At 37.3% G+C, this 15771-nt stretch overlaps 2 protein-coding genes across 2 annotated transcripts; both read right to left on the reverse strand.

Annotated features, from left to right (window-relative positions):
* Window positions 1-2969: 2969 nt before the first annotated feature.
* LOC133640908 (trace amine-associated receptor 1-like) lies at window positions 2970-4010 on the reverse strand. The gene has a single exon (XM_062034591.1). It carries the CDS (start codon window positions 3945-3947, stop codon window positions 2970-2972), a length of 978 nt encoding a protein of 325 aa, XP_061890575.1. The 5' UTR covers window positions 3948-4010.
* A 10512-nt stretch (window positions 4011-14522) lies between these two features.
* Window positions 14523-15500, reverse strand: LOC133640791 (trace amine-associated receptor 1-like). The gene has a single exon (XM_062034439.1). The coding sequence runs from the start codon at window positions 15498-15500 to the stop codon at window positions 14523-14525; it is 978 nt and encodes a 325-aa protein (XP_061890423.1).
* Window positions 15501-15771: the final 271 nt, after the last annotated feature.

Raw genomic sequence — 15771 nt, forward strand, 5'->3', positions numbered from 1 at the left:
TAATGACAATACTCCAGTACAGACTGGATGGCAAGGCAGGTTTAAATAGCAGCTGGCTGATTGACACCAGGTGTGGCCAGGTGCCAATCAGCCGCAGTTGCGGGGAAACAGCGCTCCGGGAGACAAGCAGGAAACAACCAAAATAAAAGCGCTGACAGGAAATGAAGACAAACACAGAGGAAAAACTAAAACAAAACCAAACTGTCAGGGACAAGCCTGACAAAGACAGCCTGCCATTTCCTTTAACTTGGACACACACACTCTGGCCATTAAAAGCCAGTAATTTCCAGGAGTTATCTCACCTTCTGAGTAGCCTCTGATTTATTAATGGTTTCTAATGTTGTAAAAATGTGTAGAATAAATATTACAACAAATATTTCCTTCAGCCTGCGACACAATAGTCATTTTGATAGTAGGCTATCATAGGTAATATAGACACTTAGGTCATGTGTTGCCTTCAATATAATACTTATATACAGCTTTTCATTTTTTACGGCTCTTGATTTTTGTATTTTTGGTCCAATATGGCTATTTCAACGTTTTGGGTTGCCGACCCCTGGTTTAGACCGTGAGCTTGATAATGTGGAGAAGATTTTGTTTACCTTTGTTTCATTTGTTAATTCTAAACTTAATCCATCCTGAATAAATGTCAATTATTTGCACTGGTTTTGAGGGAAACTTTTACGAAGGGTTTGTACGAACTCTATGAAATGTTCATTAAAATGATTACTGATGTCCAGACTGTGACAGTAATGCCGTCGATATTTAACGTTATGGTGTTGTTCCTTGTTTGCTCTCTTCCAGTGAGTTTTTCAATGCTTTTCCAGAACTTTCTAATGTTCCCTTTTGCAGCTTTGATTCATTCCAAGTGAAAATCAGCCCTGGCCTTCCAGAGCATCGTTGTAACTTTGTTCCTCAAACTTTCAAAAGTTATTTGATCCGTATTTAGACCTGTTTTAGTAGCTCTTATGAGAACTGAATCCCGATTTTTCAAATGAGTCTAAATTGTTTAAATAATCCAAGGTATTTTTATTGTAGCACTTTTCTTTCTGGGATTTGTTTAGTGTATTTACAGATAATCTCTTTGATTTTTGTCCTTAGGTCATCAATGCTTATCCACTCTATGGGACAATTTTAAGTTTGTTCTCCAGCAAGAATTGGTCTTTTTTTTAGGGTTATAGGGCAAGCACTTTTGTGTACCTTTTTGGTCGTGGTGCCTAAATCTTGAAAATTTCCATGTTATCAGTGTGATGTTATGGTCTGATAAGCCTGTTAGTAAATTGAAAGTTTTTTCCTATGTGATCAGGTTTACTAGTAAATACCAAATCCAGTAAGTTTCGGGAGAAGTGGCCCTGAGATCGGTAGGTTGTGAGTTCAAACCCCGGCCGAGTCATACCAAAGACTATAAAAATGGGACCCATTACCTCCCTGCTTGGCACTCAGCTTTAAGGGTTGGAATTGGGGGTTAAATCACCAAAAATGCTGCTGCCCACTGCTCCCTTCACCTCCCAGGGGGTGAACAAGGGGATGGGTCAAATGCAGAGGACAAAGTTCACCACACCTAGTGAGTGTGACAATCATTGGTTCTTTAAGTTTAACTTAAGTGTGTAATTCTAGTAGGGCTGCTTATCATTTGTGTCATGTGGAGGCCGTTTATAATATCCTTAAGTTTCTTTCTGCGTGACCTCTTCAACCAGTCCAGTTTAAAGCCCCCCATAACATTCAAGTCTTTCATACTGTGCTGTTTGAGGATGTCTGAAAATGAACTGAGAAAAATGTCTGTAGCTGTGGGCGGTTGGTATGCTACAATTACCGTGAAAGACATTTCTGTGGTAGGGACCATGGTAGAACAGGGGTTAGTGCATGTGCCTCACAATGCGAAGGTCCTGGGTTCAATCCCCAGGCTCGGGGTTTTTCTGTGTGGAGTTTGCATGTTCTTCCCGGGCACTCCAGCTTCCTCCAACCTCCAAAGACATGCACCTGGGGATAAGTTGATTGGCAACACTAAATATTGTAGCCCTGAACAATATTTAGGACAAAAGGTGTTGTAAGTGTTAACCTAGTCTCCTTTGAATTTTAATTTTTTTTGCGTGATTTACAGTTTGAAACATGTTTGTAGCTTTTTCGGGAAACAGATGTATTATTCGAGATTTGGCGGTATACCGTTTAGAGCAGTGGTTCTTAACCTGGGTTCGATCGAACCCTAGGGGTTCGGTGTGTTGGCATCAGGGGTTCGGCAGAGTCTCCGCCGCGGAGGTCAAGACACGCCCGACTCATCGTGTAAATAAAAACTTCTCCCTCTAATTCTTCCCTCTAATTTTCCATATGTGTGAGCAAAAGCAAAAACTCCTTGGGCATTGGGTGGAGCACATATGAGCGACGTCAGACGTGCACATGCACTGTGGTCACACCTGCAGCACACCTGTCCCAAACCTGACTAAATAACAAGTTCAATGTTTTATTGTTGTAATCAAATAATAGCAGTAACTTCCATGAGATTATTTTCTAATATAAGTGTTTTGGCCCACTTACAATGACTATAACATGTTGTTTTTCATGAGCTGTGTACTAGTATTATATGTCTGGGTGGGGGTCCTGCTTTGGAAATAATGTGTATCCCTTTTAGATATCGCATTTAGTTCCCACTAAAACATTCACATGTTGCACAATGAGATGTAAACATTGGATTATGTGTACATTCCTGTAACTTTCTGTTTGTAAAATATATCTGTATTAGTATTTCTTTAATATAATAACATAATTGAATGATTACGGTTCGGGTTCGGTAAATGCGCATATGAAACTGGTGGGGCTCGGTACCTCCAACAAGGTTAAGAACCACTGGTTTAGAGGGCACACTATTACCAGCATTACTTGGTTTCATCTTACTCCCGATTTGGAGATTCACCTGCACATGCAACACAGCCTTTGTAAGAATTTATGTAACAAATCATAACTCTGCCGTTTCGTCAGAATAAATTGCTGTTGGCAAGATCTCCTTGAAATATTTTGCCGGTTATGATCATTTTGAAAGCGGAGCGGAACCAGTTGTAGAAGAAAGCATAGATGAAAGGATTGAGCATGGAGTTGGACAAGGTGAGCCAGTTCAGGGTCTCCATGACCGCCACTGATGGAGGACTGCGGAATAACGGCTGGAAGACCACGGAAAAAAAGTATGGAGTCATGAACAGTAAGAAGACTCCCATAACAATGGCCAGAGTCCTGGTGGCTTTCCTCTCCACTTTGCTCACAGACTTTGAAGCGTGGATGCTGCTCAGCTGCTTCTGAGCCACGAAGAAGATCTTCAGGTAGATGCAGCTCATGACCACTGCAGGCAGGTAGAAGGAGAAAAGTGGTCCCATGATGTTTGCAAGCAAAACATGAACGGAGCACATTTCACCGCAAGTTCCTTGGCTGAATCCTCCGACCGTAATACCGAGCGCAATCACAACCGCGACGCTCCAACTTGCCCCGATCATCGCGGACGCCACCCGGGCGCTCATCTTGGACGCGTACGACAGCGGCCGGCACACGGCGTAGTATCGGTCTATGGAAATGCAGCACAGGTTGAGAATAGAAGTGGTGCAGAGTATGATATCCAAGCTGTCCCGTATCTGACAGGCGAAATTGTGGCGATGGAGACAGGCGGTGACAGTCAAAGTCATGCTGAAAGGAAACACCAGAAGGCCCACCAGCAGGTCGGCCACGGAAAGAGATAAGATGAGATAATTAGTGGGAGTGTGAAGCTGCTGGAAGTGCATGACAGAAATGATGACCAGAAGGTTCCCACATATTGTCACAGCAGACAACAGAGCAAGGAGAACATAGACTGAAACACAGGTCACGGAAGGCCGGCTGCTAAATGACACAGATGCATTGTCAGATTCATAACAAGGATGCATGACGTTAAGATCATAGGTCCAGTTGACCATGGACTCTGCTCCCATTCTCCACGATATCTGCAATAATCACGCACAAAATTAGTGGAATGAACATGCACTTCATGCACGTCGGGACAAACAGGACTCTCACCCGCAGACGCCTCCTCAGGTGTGTGTGTCGCAGCCATCAAGCCATATTTATAATCACCGATCATAAGCATATTCCACAAACAAAATCTCTCCTCCAATCAGATGGAATGTGAGTTGGGCCTCATTCTCGGGTATGATTTAGCACAGGGGTCACCAACGCGGTGCCCGCGGGCACCAGGTCGCCCGTAAGGACCAGATGAGTCGCCCGCGGGCCTGTTCTAAAAAAAAAAAAAATGTATTATTATTTTTTTTAAAAATTAAATCTACATAGAAAAAACACAAGATACACTTTCAATCAGTGCATCAACCCAAACAACCCCCCCTCCCCATGCACACTCATCCACACCCACTCACACAAAAGGGGTTATTTCTTTCTGCTACCAATATTCTGGTTCCCACAACATAGACAACACATCTGCAAGGGACACAGTCCCTGAAGCACACATGATTGTATAGGCTGCTGGTCCACTAACATTTTCATTAATTACTATGTTTTATGTAATTATTTTTATATTGTTTTACTTTCTTTTTTTATCCAAGAAAATGTTTTTTATTTATTTATCTTATTTTATTTTATTTTTTAAAAAAGGGCCTTATCTTCAACAGACCAGGTTGTCAATGAAATTAGATTTGTTTAAAGGGTTTTTTAAACCAGGCCCAGTCCAGATAATGTCCAAGTCGGACTCAGCAACACACACCTTCATTCATGTACACAGAAAAAAATTAGATTGCAGATTGCATATAATTTATAAACAAAATTACATTTTCAAAATAAGCATTTATGTACAGTCCAGATTATGTCCAGGTCACTCAAATTAGGGAACACAACAACAGATATCATATAATCTATAAACATAATTATACTTTCAAAATAAGCCTTTGAGGACTTCTCATCTTTTTTTTTAATGTTTTTTGGCATCATTATCGTTTTCAACTATGTAACTTTCTAAAGTTAGAAAATACTGAATAAATGTTTTAAAGAAAGTAATACTAAGTGAATATCTGTTTTTGGCCTTAAAAATAAACATTTTACAGAGTACTATAATTAAATTGACTAAATCATGATTGTCAATGAACTCTCCTAAAATAACAGAAACCACATTAAGCTTCATAAACAAACCAATCCTTAAACACATTTTTTCAACTTCCACCCAAAACAAAGACACAATATGACAATACCAAAACAAATGCAGGGTGGATTCAGGCTCCTGACAACAAAATCGGCAATCATCTGACTCTGTCATATTCCATAATTTTAACATTTTCCCTGTGGGTAAGAAGTTATAAATAATTTTAATTTGAAAATAACGATTTTGCACATCGATAGTGGTTTTATAGATTAGTTTGAATATGGCATCCCATGGCAACGGGCAGTCAAAAAAGTCCTCCCATTTTCCATTTGTGTTGTATGAGGCAGCCTTCAAAGATTTCTTTATTAAATAAAAATTATATATTTTTCTATTTATTTTAGTTCCTTTTTGCCAACTAGAATTTCTTATTAGAGGTTTACAAACTAATAATTTAGTAGTTCCATAATTAATTATTTGTTTCCATCTTTTCCCAATTACTCCAGTTAGTTGATAAAATGAAAAGCTTGAGCAAGCATCACCATACATAGCTTTAAATTCATCATACTTCATAATTTTACCATTCTCATTGATAATATCATTGACAAAAATGACTCCTCTTTCAAACACATTTTTCCAAAAGAAAGGCTTTCCATCTATTAAAAAATTACAGTTCATCCATATTAACTGCTGCAAAATATCGTCTCTTTTTTCTGGCACATAAAATTGAAAACACCACTATGAGTGGATTGTTTCCTTTATGAACCCCGCCATGTTTCCCAGCAGACTCTCTGGGAGGGGATCACTTGTAAAAAAGGATACAATTTCTTTTGATACAGTACATGTTTTTTGTCCAACAGGACATTTGTGTACCACTCAATGTTTAAATACATCTTTGGAACAATTGATGCTTTTAAAGACAGACACATAGCTTCCAGGTTGAGAAGTTCCAGCCCCCATATTCATACTCTTTGTACAAAACCTTTCTTTTAATCTTTTCTGGTTTGCCGTTCCAGACAAAATCGAAGACCCTCCGCTCATAAATCTTAAAAAAGTTTTGTGATGGAGCTGGTAATGACAAAAACAAATAAATAAATTGAGGAATAATTAACGAGTTGGCAATAGACATTTTACCATACAAGGTTAGGGATTTCCCTTTCCATAATTGCATAATTTTGTCCAGCTTTCTTACTCGATTATCATAATTTACTGAGCCTAGATCTTCCAGATTTTCTGGGACAACAACACCAAGTATGTTAACTGGTCCATCTGTCCACAAAACAGGCACTTTGCATTCCATTCGAAAGGACGTTCCCTTTAGATTTCCGATCCTTAACATTTTACATTTATCATAATTAAGCTTAAGGCCAGATTGCTGTGAAAATATGTCCAAAAGATTAAGAAGGTTCCGCAAACAATGAGGAAAAATCTTATCTTTGTGAATCAGCCTTTTCTGACATAAACTTCATCAAGAACAAACACAGAACACGCCTCACTGATGCAGATCTGCAAGACTCACTCAGAGTTGCAGTGTCAAGTTACACAACAGAGTACAACACACTAGTTAACAGCATGCAATGCCAGGCTTCCCACTAACTGACAAAGAAACAGATAACAGATTTGGTGTCCAGTTCAAAGTGTGACATGATTTAAAAATTTGAGAGTTTACTTTTGTATTTTACATGAGTTATTATTTGTACAAACATGGTGAAAAGTAATTCATGATTTGTTAAAAAAAATGTTAGTGGCTAGCTAGTTAAAATGGGATATTGTGATTTCACAAGACTGTCTTAGAAGTGATCATTTGAAAATGTTCAATTTGAAAAATGTGCACTTAGAGAAAATATAAAAATAAAGTGTTGCATATTGATATTTATCTGTTTCTATATATATTTATTGTGAGAAATCATTAAGATGATCAGTGTTTCCACAAAGATAAATATCATTAATTATTAATAATAACAGAGTTAAAGGTAAATTGAGCAAATTGGCTACTTCTGGCAATTTATTTAAGTGTGTATCTAACTGGTAGCCCTTCGCAGTAATCAGTACCCAAGAAGTAGCCCTTGGTTTCAAAAATGTTGGTGACCCCTGATTTAGCATATCATACTTCATAATACACAAGGTCCTTTCCTAAAGGTTGAATAACACAACTACTAATTGAAGCTATTAAAAAGGCCCTGTTATGCAAATGTTCTTTTTGTGCATTTGGAATTTATGTATACATACACAGCTACAGTCGCGATCAAAAGTTTACATACACTTGAAGCTTGTGGATGGCTACCAAAAGCGCCTTATTGCAGTGAAACTTGCCAAGGGACATGTAAGCAAATATTAACATTGCTGTATGTATACTTTTGACCCAGCAGATTTGCTCACATTTTCAGTAGACCCATAATAAATTCATAAAAGAACCAAACTTCATGAATGTTTTTTGTGACCAACAAGTATGTGCTCCAATCACTCTATCACAAAAAAAAAAGAGTTGTAGAAATGATTGGAAACTCAAGAGAGCCATGACATTATGTTCTTTACAATTGTATGTAAACTTTTGACCACGACTGCATGTACAAACCCCAAAACTAGTGAAGTTACGTATACATGTAAATGTATATACCTATCTATTTTTCCATATAATAGATGTGTGTATATATGTATATATATATTGTATACATATATGTATTTACATTAAATATGCACATTTAGTGATTTTTACTGAAGAAAACGTAAAAAAAGCAACTGTAATCATAGAGAAAATACATTTTAACAGTTCAATGGATAAATATTTGTATCTATTTGAGGTTATTATTATCATTTTTTACCATGACCTGACCATGACGCAACAATTTGTGTGTACAAAAGCGTGCACATTTATGACTAAAAGCTTTAGTACAAAAGGGTGCACATTTTTGATTAAAAGGTGTATACAAAAGCATGCACATTTATATAAAAGGTGTGTAAAAAAGCATACACATTTATGACTAAAAAGGTGTGTACAAAAGCGTTCACATTTACGACTAAAAATGTATGTACAAAAGCGTGCACATTTTTGACTAAAAAGGTGTGTACAAAAGCGTGCACATTTCTGACCAAAAAGTTGAGTACAAAAGGGTGCACAATTATGATTAAAAGGTGTGCACAAAAGCGTGCACATTTATAACTAAAAAGGTGTGTACAAAAGCATGCACATTTCTGACTAAAAAGGTGTGTACAAAAGCGTGCACATTTAAGACTAAAAAGGTGTGTACAAAAGCGTGCACATTTCTGACTAAAAAGGTGTGTACAAAAGCTTGCACATTTCTGACTAAAAAGGTGTGTACAAAAGCGTGCACATTTCTGACTAAAAAGTGTGTACAAAAGCATGCACATTTCTGACTAAAAAGGTGTGTACAAAAACATTCACATTTATGACTAAAAAGGTGTGTACAAAAGCATGCACATTTTATGACTAAAAAGGTGTGTACAAAAGCGTGCAAATTTCTGACTAAAAAGGTGTGTACAAAAGCGTGCAAATTTCTGACTAAAAAGATGTGTACAAAAGCGTGCACATTTATGACTAAAAATGGGGTGTACAAAAGCGTGCACATTTATGACTAAAAGCTTGAGTACAAAAGGGTGCACATTTATGACTAAAAAAGGTGTGTACAAAAGTGTGCACATTTATGACTAAAAGCTTGAGTACAAAAGGGTGCACATTTATGATTAAAAGGTGTGTACAAAAGCTTTCACATTTCTGACTAAAAAGGTGTGTACAAAAGCGTGCACATTTATGACTAAAAAGGTGTGTACAAAAGCGTGCACATTTATGACTAAAAGCTTGACTAAAAAGCTTGCATATTTATGACTAAAAAGGTGTGTAAAAAAGCATGCGCATTTATGACTAAAAAGGTATGTACAAAAGCGTGCACATTTCTAGCTAAAAAGGTGTGTACAAAAGCGTGCACATTTCTGACCTAAAAGTTGAATACAAAAGGGTGCACAATTTTGACTAAAAAGGTGCGTACAAAAGCGTGCACATTTATGACTAAAAGGTGTGTACAAAAGCGTGCACTCTTTTAACTAAAAAGGTGTGTACAAAAGCGTGCACATTTATGATTAAAAAAGGTGTGTAAAAAAGCGTGTACATTTATGACTAAAAGCTTGAGTACAAAAGGGTGCACATTTCTGACTAAAAAGGTATGTAAAAAAGCGTGCACATTTCTGACTAAAAAGGTGTGTACAAAAGCATTCACATTTATGACTAAAAAGGTATGTACAAAAGCATGCACATTTCTGACTAAAAAGGTGTGTACAAAAGCGTGCACATTTCTGACTAAAAAGGTGTGCACAAAAGTGTGCACATTTCTGACTAAAAAGGTGTGTACAAAAGCATGCACATTTATGACTAAAAAGGTGTGTACAAAAGCGTGAACATTTATGACTAAAAAGGTGTGTAAAAAAGCATGCACATTTATGACTAAAAAGGTATGTACAAAAGCGTGCACATTTATGACTAAAAAGGTGTGTACAAAAGCATGCACATTTATGACTAAAAAGGTATGTACAAAAGCGTGCACATTTCTGACCAAAAAGTTGAGTACAAAAAGGTGCACAATTATGATTAAAAGGTGTGCACAAAAGGGTGCACATTTAGGACTAAAAAGATATGTACAAAAGTGTGCACATTTCTGACTAAAAAGATGTGTACAAAAGCGTGCACATTTTTGACTAAAAAGGTATGTACAAAAGCGTGCACATTTCTGACTAAAAAGGTATGTACAAAAGCGTGCACATTTCTCACTAAAAAGGTGTGTACAAAAGTGTGCACATTTCTGACTAAAAAGGTGTGTACAAAAGCGTGCACATTTCTGACTAAAAAGGTGTGTACAAAAGCATGCACATTTATGACTAAAAGCTTGAGTACAAAAGGCTGCACATTTATGATTAAAAGGTGTGTACAAAAGCATGCAAATGTATGACTAAAAAGGTGTGTAAAAAAGCGTGCACATTTATGGCTACAAAGGTGTGTACAAAAGCGTGCACATTTCTGACTAAAAGGTTGAGTACAAAATTGTGCACAGTTATGATTAAAAGATGTGTACAAAAGCATGCACATTTATGACTAAAAAAGTGTGTACAAAAGCGTGCACATTTTTGACTAAAAAGGTGTGTACAAAAGCGTTCACATTTCTGACTAAAAGCTTGAGTACAAAAGGGTGCACATTTCTGACTAAAAAGGTGTGTACAAAAGCGTGCACATTTCTGACTAAAAAGGTGTGTACAAAAGCGTGCACATTTATGACTGAAAAGGTATGTACAAAAGCGTGCACATTTCTGACTAAAAATTTGTGTACAAAAGCATGCACATTTCTGACTAAAAAGGTGTGTACAAAAGCGTGCACATTTCTGACTTAAAAGGTGTGTACAAAAGCGTGCACATTTCTGACTTAAAAGGTGTGTACAAAAGCGTGCACATTTCTGACTAAAAAGGTGTGCACAAAAGGCGAGCTTGTGTTGTGTTGCTGCAGTGAATTACACTTGTAGAGAGAAGCAGGAAGAAGCACAATACAAATAATAAATATTTCAACAATCAATTGTTCTTTTTAGCAAATAATCACACCACTTGTTTACTGCTAATTATGTTGTTGACAAAACAAACAGGCTAGAGAAAAATAAGATCATTTATTCTCGATTTAGAGGACAAGAAGATGAAAAGAGAAAAAGTTAGACAAGTAAAAAGTGAGGAAACAATAAGATCTACATTTTGTACAGCACAGTTGACATCATGTTTACTCTCGTTAGTCTTTGAGCTTACACTCAATTCTACTCACCAAAGTCAATTGTCTAATTGTTGATTGGATGACGTTTTAAGCTGTTCTCATGTATGGGATGCAAAGCTTCTACAGAAAGGGTGTATTTTTATTTTTTTTTCCCCGTAAAGAAATACAATCATGTGTGCTTACGGACTGTATCCCTGCAGACGGTATTGATCTATATTGATATATAATGTATATATTGTGTTTTTTATGTTGATTTAATATTTTTTTTTAAATTTAAAAAAAGTTTTTTTTGTTGTTGTTTTTTTGAATTTCTTGTGCGGCCCGGTGGTTGGGCACCACTGACGTAAGGGACTTGACGTATAAGATTTCATGGGATTTAGCGATTAGGAGTGACAGATTGTTTGGTAAACGTATAGCATGTTCTATATGTTATAGTTATTTGAATGACTCTTACCATAATATGTTACGTTAACATACCAGGCACGTTCTCAGTTTGTTATTTATGCGTTATTTAAATAACATACACTTATTCAGCCTGTTATTCACTATTCTTTATTTATTTTAAATTGCCTTTCAAATGTCTATTCTTGGTGTTGGCTTTTATCAAATAAATTTACCCAAAAAATGCGACTTATACTTAGGGATGATACTCGAAACCGGTTTTCTCGGTTGTTCGATAAGAAAAGAACCGAGTCCTCGGACTCGAATCCCTTTTTGAGAACCGGTACCCGTTATCGAGACCACTGTAGTAAAGAAAAGAGTTGGTTCTTTATTCGAATCCCTCGGAACGAATCCCGTCCCGACCAGAAATGCTCCGTGTAACATCACAAGAAATCAGTCATGTAGCTCAGTCATTAGGCGCAGATAGCGAAAGCAGGAAAACAATGGACGGGAAAAAGCGCTCCAAGGTGTAATAAAGTTCAAAACAAAAGCTATAATCCATCGAATAACTTTACTGAGAGATTTTAGCAGGGTAAAACACATGACGAACACTTTTACGACCAACCGGAAACATAGCAACCAGGCTAGCAACGCACCTCCTTTACGGCAGCTGTCGCAAAACGTTCTTAAAACAACCGCAGCACATACATATATATACAACACATCTCCCTTTTTTAACTTTTCTTTTTCTTTCCTTGTAAACAAAACAAAATCACACTGTAGATGTGTTGTCTGTCTAATTATAAATAATGCAGACGAGGCGTGTTGGCTGAGTTGTTGACGTTTACTTTCACAGCGTGGCAACATGCAACACTTTTCGGGGCTACCGCGCATGCTCATAACTCCCGTTGCATGCTGGGTAGTGTAGTTGTTATATTCTCTAGCTCATAACATTTTTCCCCCATAAAGAAATAATGTTAACTCAATAAAGTGTATTTCTTTTTTTAGCTTTAACTTTTCATTTTTTAGCATTGTAACCACATTTGCAAAGAACTTTTCTCTTCATAGAATTTTCTTTCAATAAAGAAATAAAGTGCAAAAATGTCAAAGCATCATAACAAACAGTTATGTCAAATAGCAACAGAAGTGCACTTTTTGGAGAGCTGTATTATTTTCAGTTTTGTGCCCAAGGGACTGATTTTATTTAACACTATATTATTATTTATACACCTATAGTGATCACAGAGACAGGTTGTTTTTGTGTTACTGTATATATTTGTTTTTCTGAAAAAATCCCACTTAATATACTTTGGGTAACAACAGTCAATATTTATTTATTTTATTTTATTTTTTTAGGTGGGTAACAGTCAATATTTATTTATTTATTAGATTTTATTTTTTTCTTATATAATAAAAGTGAGATTTTGTTCAACCAAATATTGTGTTTTTTTCCCATATACAACAACCTATCTGGACTCGATAAGAGAATCGATAAGGAATCGGTTCGATAAGAGGATTCGATAATAGGCTCGAACTCGATAATTCCTTATCAAACATCATCCCTACTTATACTCCAGTGCGACTTATATATGTTTTTTTCCTTCTTTATCATGCATTTTCGGCAGGTGCGACTTATACGCCGATGCGACTTATACTCCGAAAAATACGGTATTCAAAGAAAATCCTCACATAGAAAGTCTTCTTCAAAGATTCTGCATCATCCCAAGGATGCTCGGTTTAAGGATTGCACCTTGACTAATGCTTGTCTTCAGACTAAAACACTTGTTTTTTAGCTTCAAAGTCTATATTCTGTATTTAGACAAACACATTTTAATTCAGAATGTCTTTTAGACTTAGACTTCTTTTTATTGTCATTCAAATTTGAACTTTACAGTACAGATAAGAACCCAATTTCCTTGCATTAGCTCGTTGTAGTGCAGGATAAAAGAGCAATAAGGTGCAGATATAAATAAATAGATTACTGTACAGATGTATATATATATATATATATTGCACTTTTGCATATGAATTGAGGGAATTATTTTGATGCGTTCAAGAGTCTAATGGCCTGAGGGAAGAAGCTGTTAGAGAACCTGGAGGTTCTGCTACGGAGGCTGCGGAACCTCTTTCTAGAGTCCAGTAGTGAAAACAGTCCTTGGTGGGGGTGGCAGCTTTTCTGAGCCCTGGTCAGACCTTTTTGCCATTTCCTGGATACACTGCAAAAACTGCAATCTAAGTAAGATTAAATATCTCAAATAAGGGTGATATTTGCTTATTTTTTGTCTGATAAGATAATTCTGCTCACTAAGCAGATTTTATGTTAGAGTGTTTTACTTGTTTTAAGTGCTTTGGTCTTAAATGATCTCAGTAAGATATCTTGTTGTTGATATTTTATGACCTATATTGAGTAAAACATGCTTGAAACTAGAATATCAAGTGTTGCAAAGCTGTGTCATCAACACTCACAAGTATAAAACTACTTTTTTAAAGTAACCATTTCTTATTTCAAGCATGAAATAAAAAATAATCATGACTTTGACACAATTGTGTCTCATAATTAAAACAGATGGCAGCCAAATGGACTTTGCTGTTTTATTTTCAATGAAACAATAGAAAAGATGTACTCATATAGTAGTACAGTTGGCACAGTACAGTAAACTGACAGTTAATATTTAAACATTTGACATTTCAAACAATTTTGAACAGAAATAGTTCATGCACATTCAGATAAATTATTCTATATTACAATAAAAAAAAAAAAATTGGCCGGGGGCCGGGCTGTAAATGAATATAATATAAATATATTTTAGTTTAGTTTTTAGTATAAGTTTGCTGGTTTCAAGAAATGTAATGCCGAGCGCTTATCATTATGTACAAGATAATGGCACTAGCATTTACTTCATTTAAGAATATTTTTCAACATATTGAGAATAAAGGTCTCATATTTGTTTTTTCTAGAAAAAAAGGTGCACTTGTTATTAGTGAGAATATACTTATTTTTTTTTAGGTATTTTGGGGTTCATTGAGGTTAGCTAATTTGACTTGTTTTGGAAAGTCGTGACAAGCCAAATTTTCTTCTTCTATTGGCAGATAATTTTGCGTAGTTCAAGTAAAATACCCCTCATTTTTGTATTTTTTTCCCCTTGTTTATGAACACTGACTTTTTGCAGTGTAGGAGGAAGAGGAGTCCTTTTTCGCCGTCTTTTCCAGACCTCTTCTATTTTCTAATGCCCCAGAATTAAGCACGTATTTTCTATCCGATATTTGACATTTTCCAAAATGCGTCAAAATAAATTGATGTCAGCAAAATCCCCTTGAAGTATTTTGCCGGTTATGATCATTTTGAAAGCGGAGCGGAACCAGTTGTAGAAGAAAGCATAGATGAAAGGATTGAGCATGGAGTTGGACAAGGTGAGCCAGTTCAGGGTCTCCATGACCGCCACTGATGGAGGACTGCGGAATAACGGCTGGAAGACCACGGAAAAAAAGTATGGAGTCATGAACAGTAAGAAGACTCCCATAACAATGGCCAGAGTCCTGGTGGCTTTCCTCTCCACTTTGCTCACAGACTTTGAAGCGTGGATGCTGCTCAGCTGCTTCTGAGCCACGAAGAAGATCTTCAGGTAGATGCAGCTCATGACCACTGCAGGCAGGTAGAAGCCAAACACCGGACCCAGGGTGTGCGCCGCAACTATTTGCACCGAGCACGTTTCCTCGCAGCTTCCTTGGCTGAATCCTCCAAAGACGATACCGACCGCTATCAGCGCAGAAACAGCCCAGCACACCCCGATCATCGCGGACGCCACCCGGGCGCTCATCTTGGAAGCGTACGACAGCGGCCGGCACACGGCGTAGTATCGGTCTATGGAAATGCAGCACAGGTTGAGAATAGAAGTGGTGCAGAGTATGATATCCAAGCTGTCCCGTATCTGACAGGCGAAATTGTGGCGATGGAGACAGGCGGTGACAGTCAAAGTCATGCTGAAAGGAAACACCAGAAGGCCCACCAGCAGGTCGGCCACGGAAAGAGATAAGATGAGGTAATTAGTGGGAGTGTGAAGCTGCTGGAAGTGCATGACAGAAATGATGACCAGAAGGTTCCCACATATTGTCACAGCAGACAACAGAGCAAGGAGAACATAGACTGAAACACAGGTCACGGAAGGCCGGCTGCTAAATGTCACAGATGCATTGTCAGATTCATAACAAGGATGCATGACGTTAAGATCATAGGTCCAGTTGACCATGGACTCTGCTCCCATTCTCCACGATATCTGCAATAATCACGCACAAAATTAGTGGAATGAACATTCACTTCATGCACGTCGGGACAAACAGGACTCTCACCTGCAGACGCCTCCTCAGGTGTGTGTGTCGCAGCCATCAAGCCATATTTATAATCACCGATCATAAGCATATTCCACAAACAAAATCTCTCCTCCAATCAGATGGAATGTGAGTTGGGCCTCATTCTCGGGTATGATTTAGCATGTCATACTTCATAATACCCAAGGTCCTTTCCTAAAGGTTGAA

This window comes from Entelurus aequoreus, linkage group LG23, assembly GCF_033978785.1.
Source record: "Entelurus aequoreus isolate RoL-2023_Sb linkage group LG23, RoL_Eaeq_v1.1, whole genome shotgun sequence".
Lineage (NCBI taxonomy): Eukaryota > Metazoa > Chordata > Actinopteri > Syngnathiformes > Syngnathidae > Entelurus > Entelurus aequoreus.

What these genes read in the sequence shown, in the direction of transcription:
- LOC133640908 (XM_062034591.1), bottom strand. Translation starts at nt 3,947, where the DNA reads ATGGGAGCAGAGTCCATGGTCAACTGGACCTATGATCTTAACGTCATG.
- LOC133640791 (XM_062034439.1), bottom strand. Translation starts at nt 15,500, where the DNA reads ATGGGAGCAGAGTCCATGGTCAACTGGACCTATGATCTTAACGTCATG.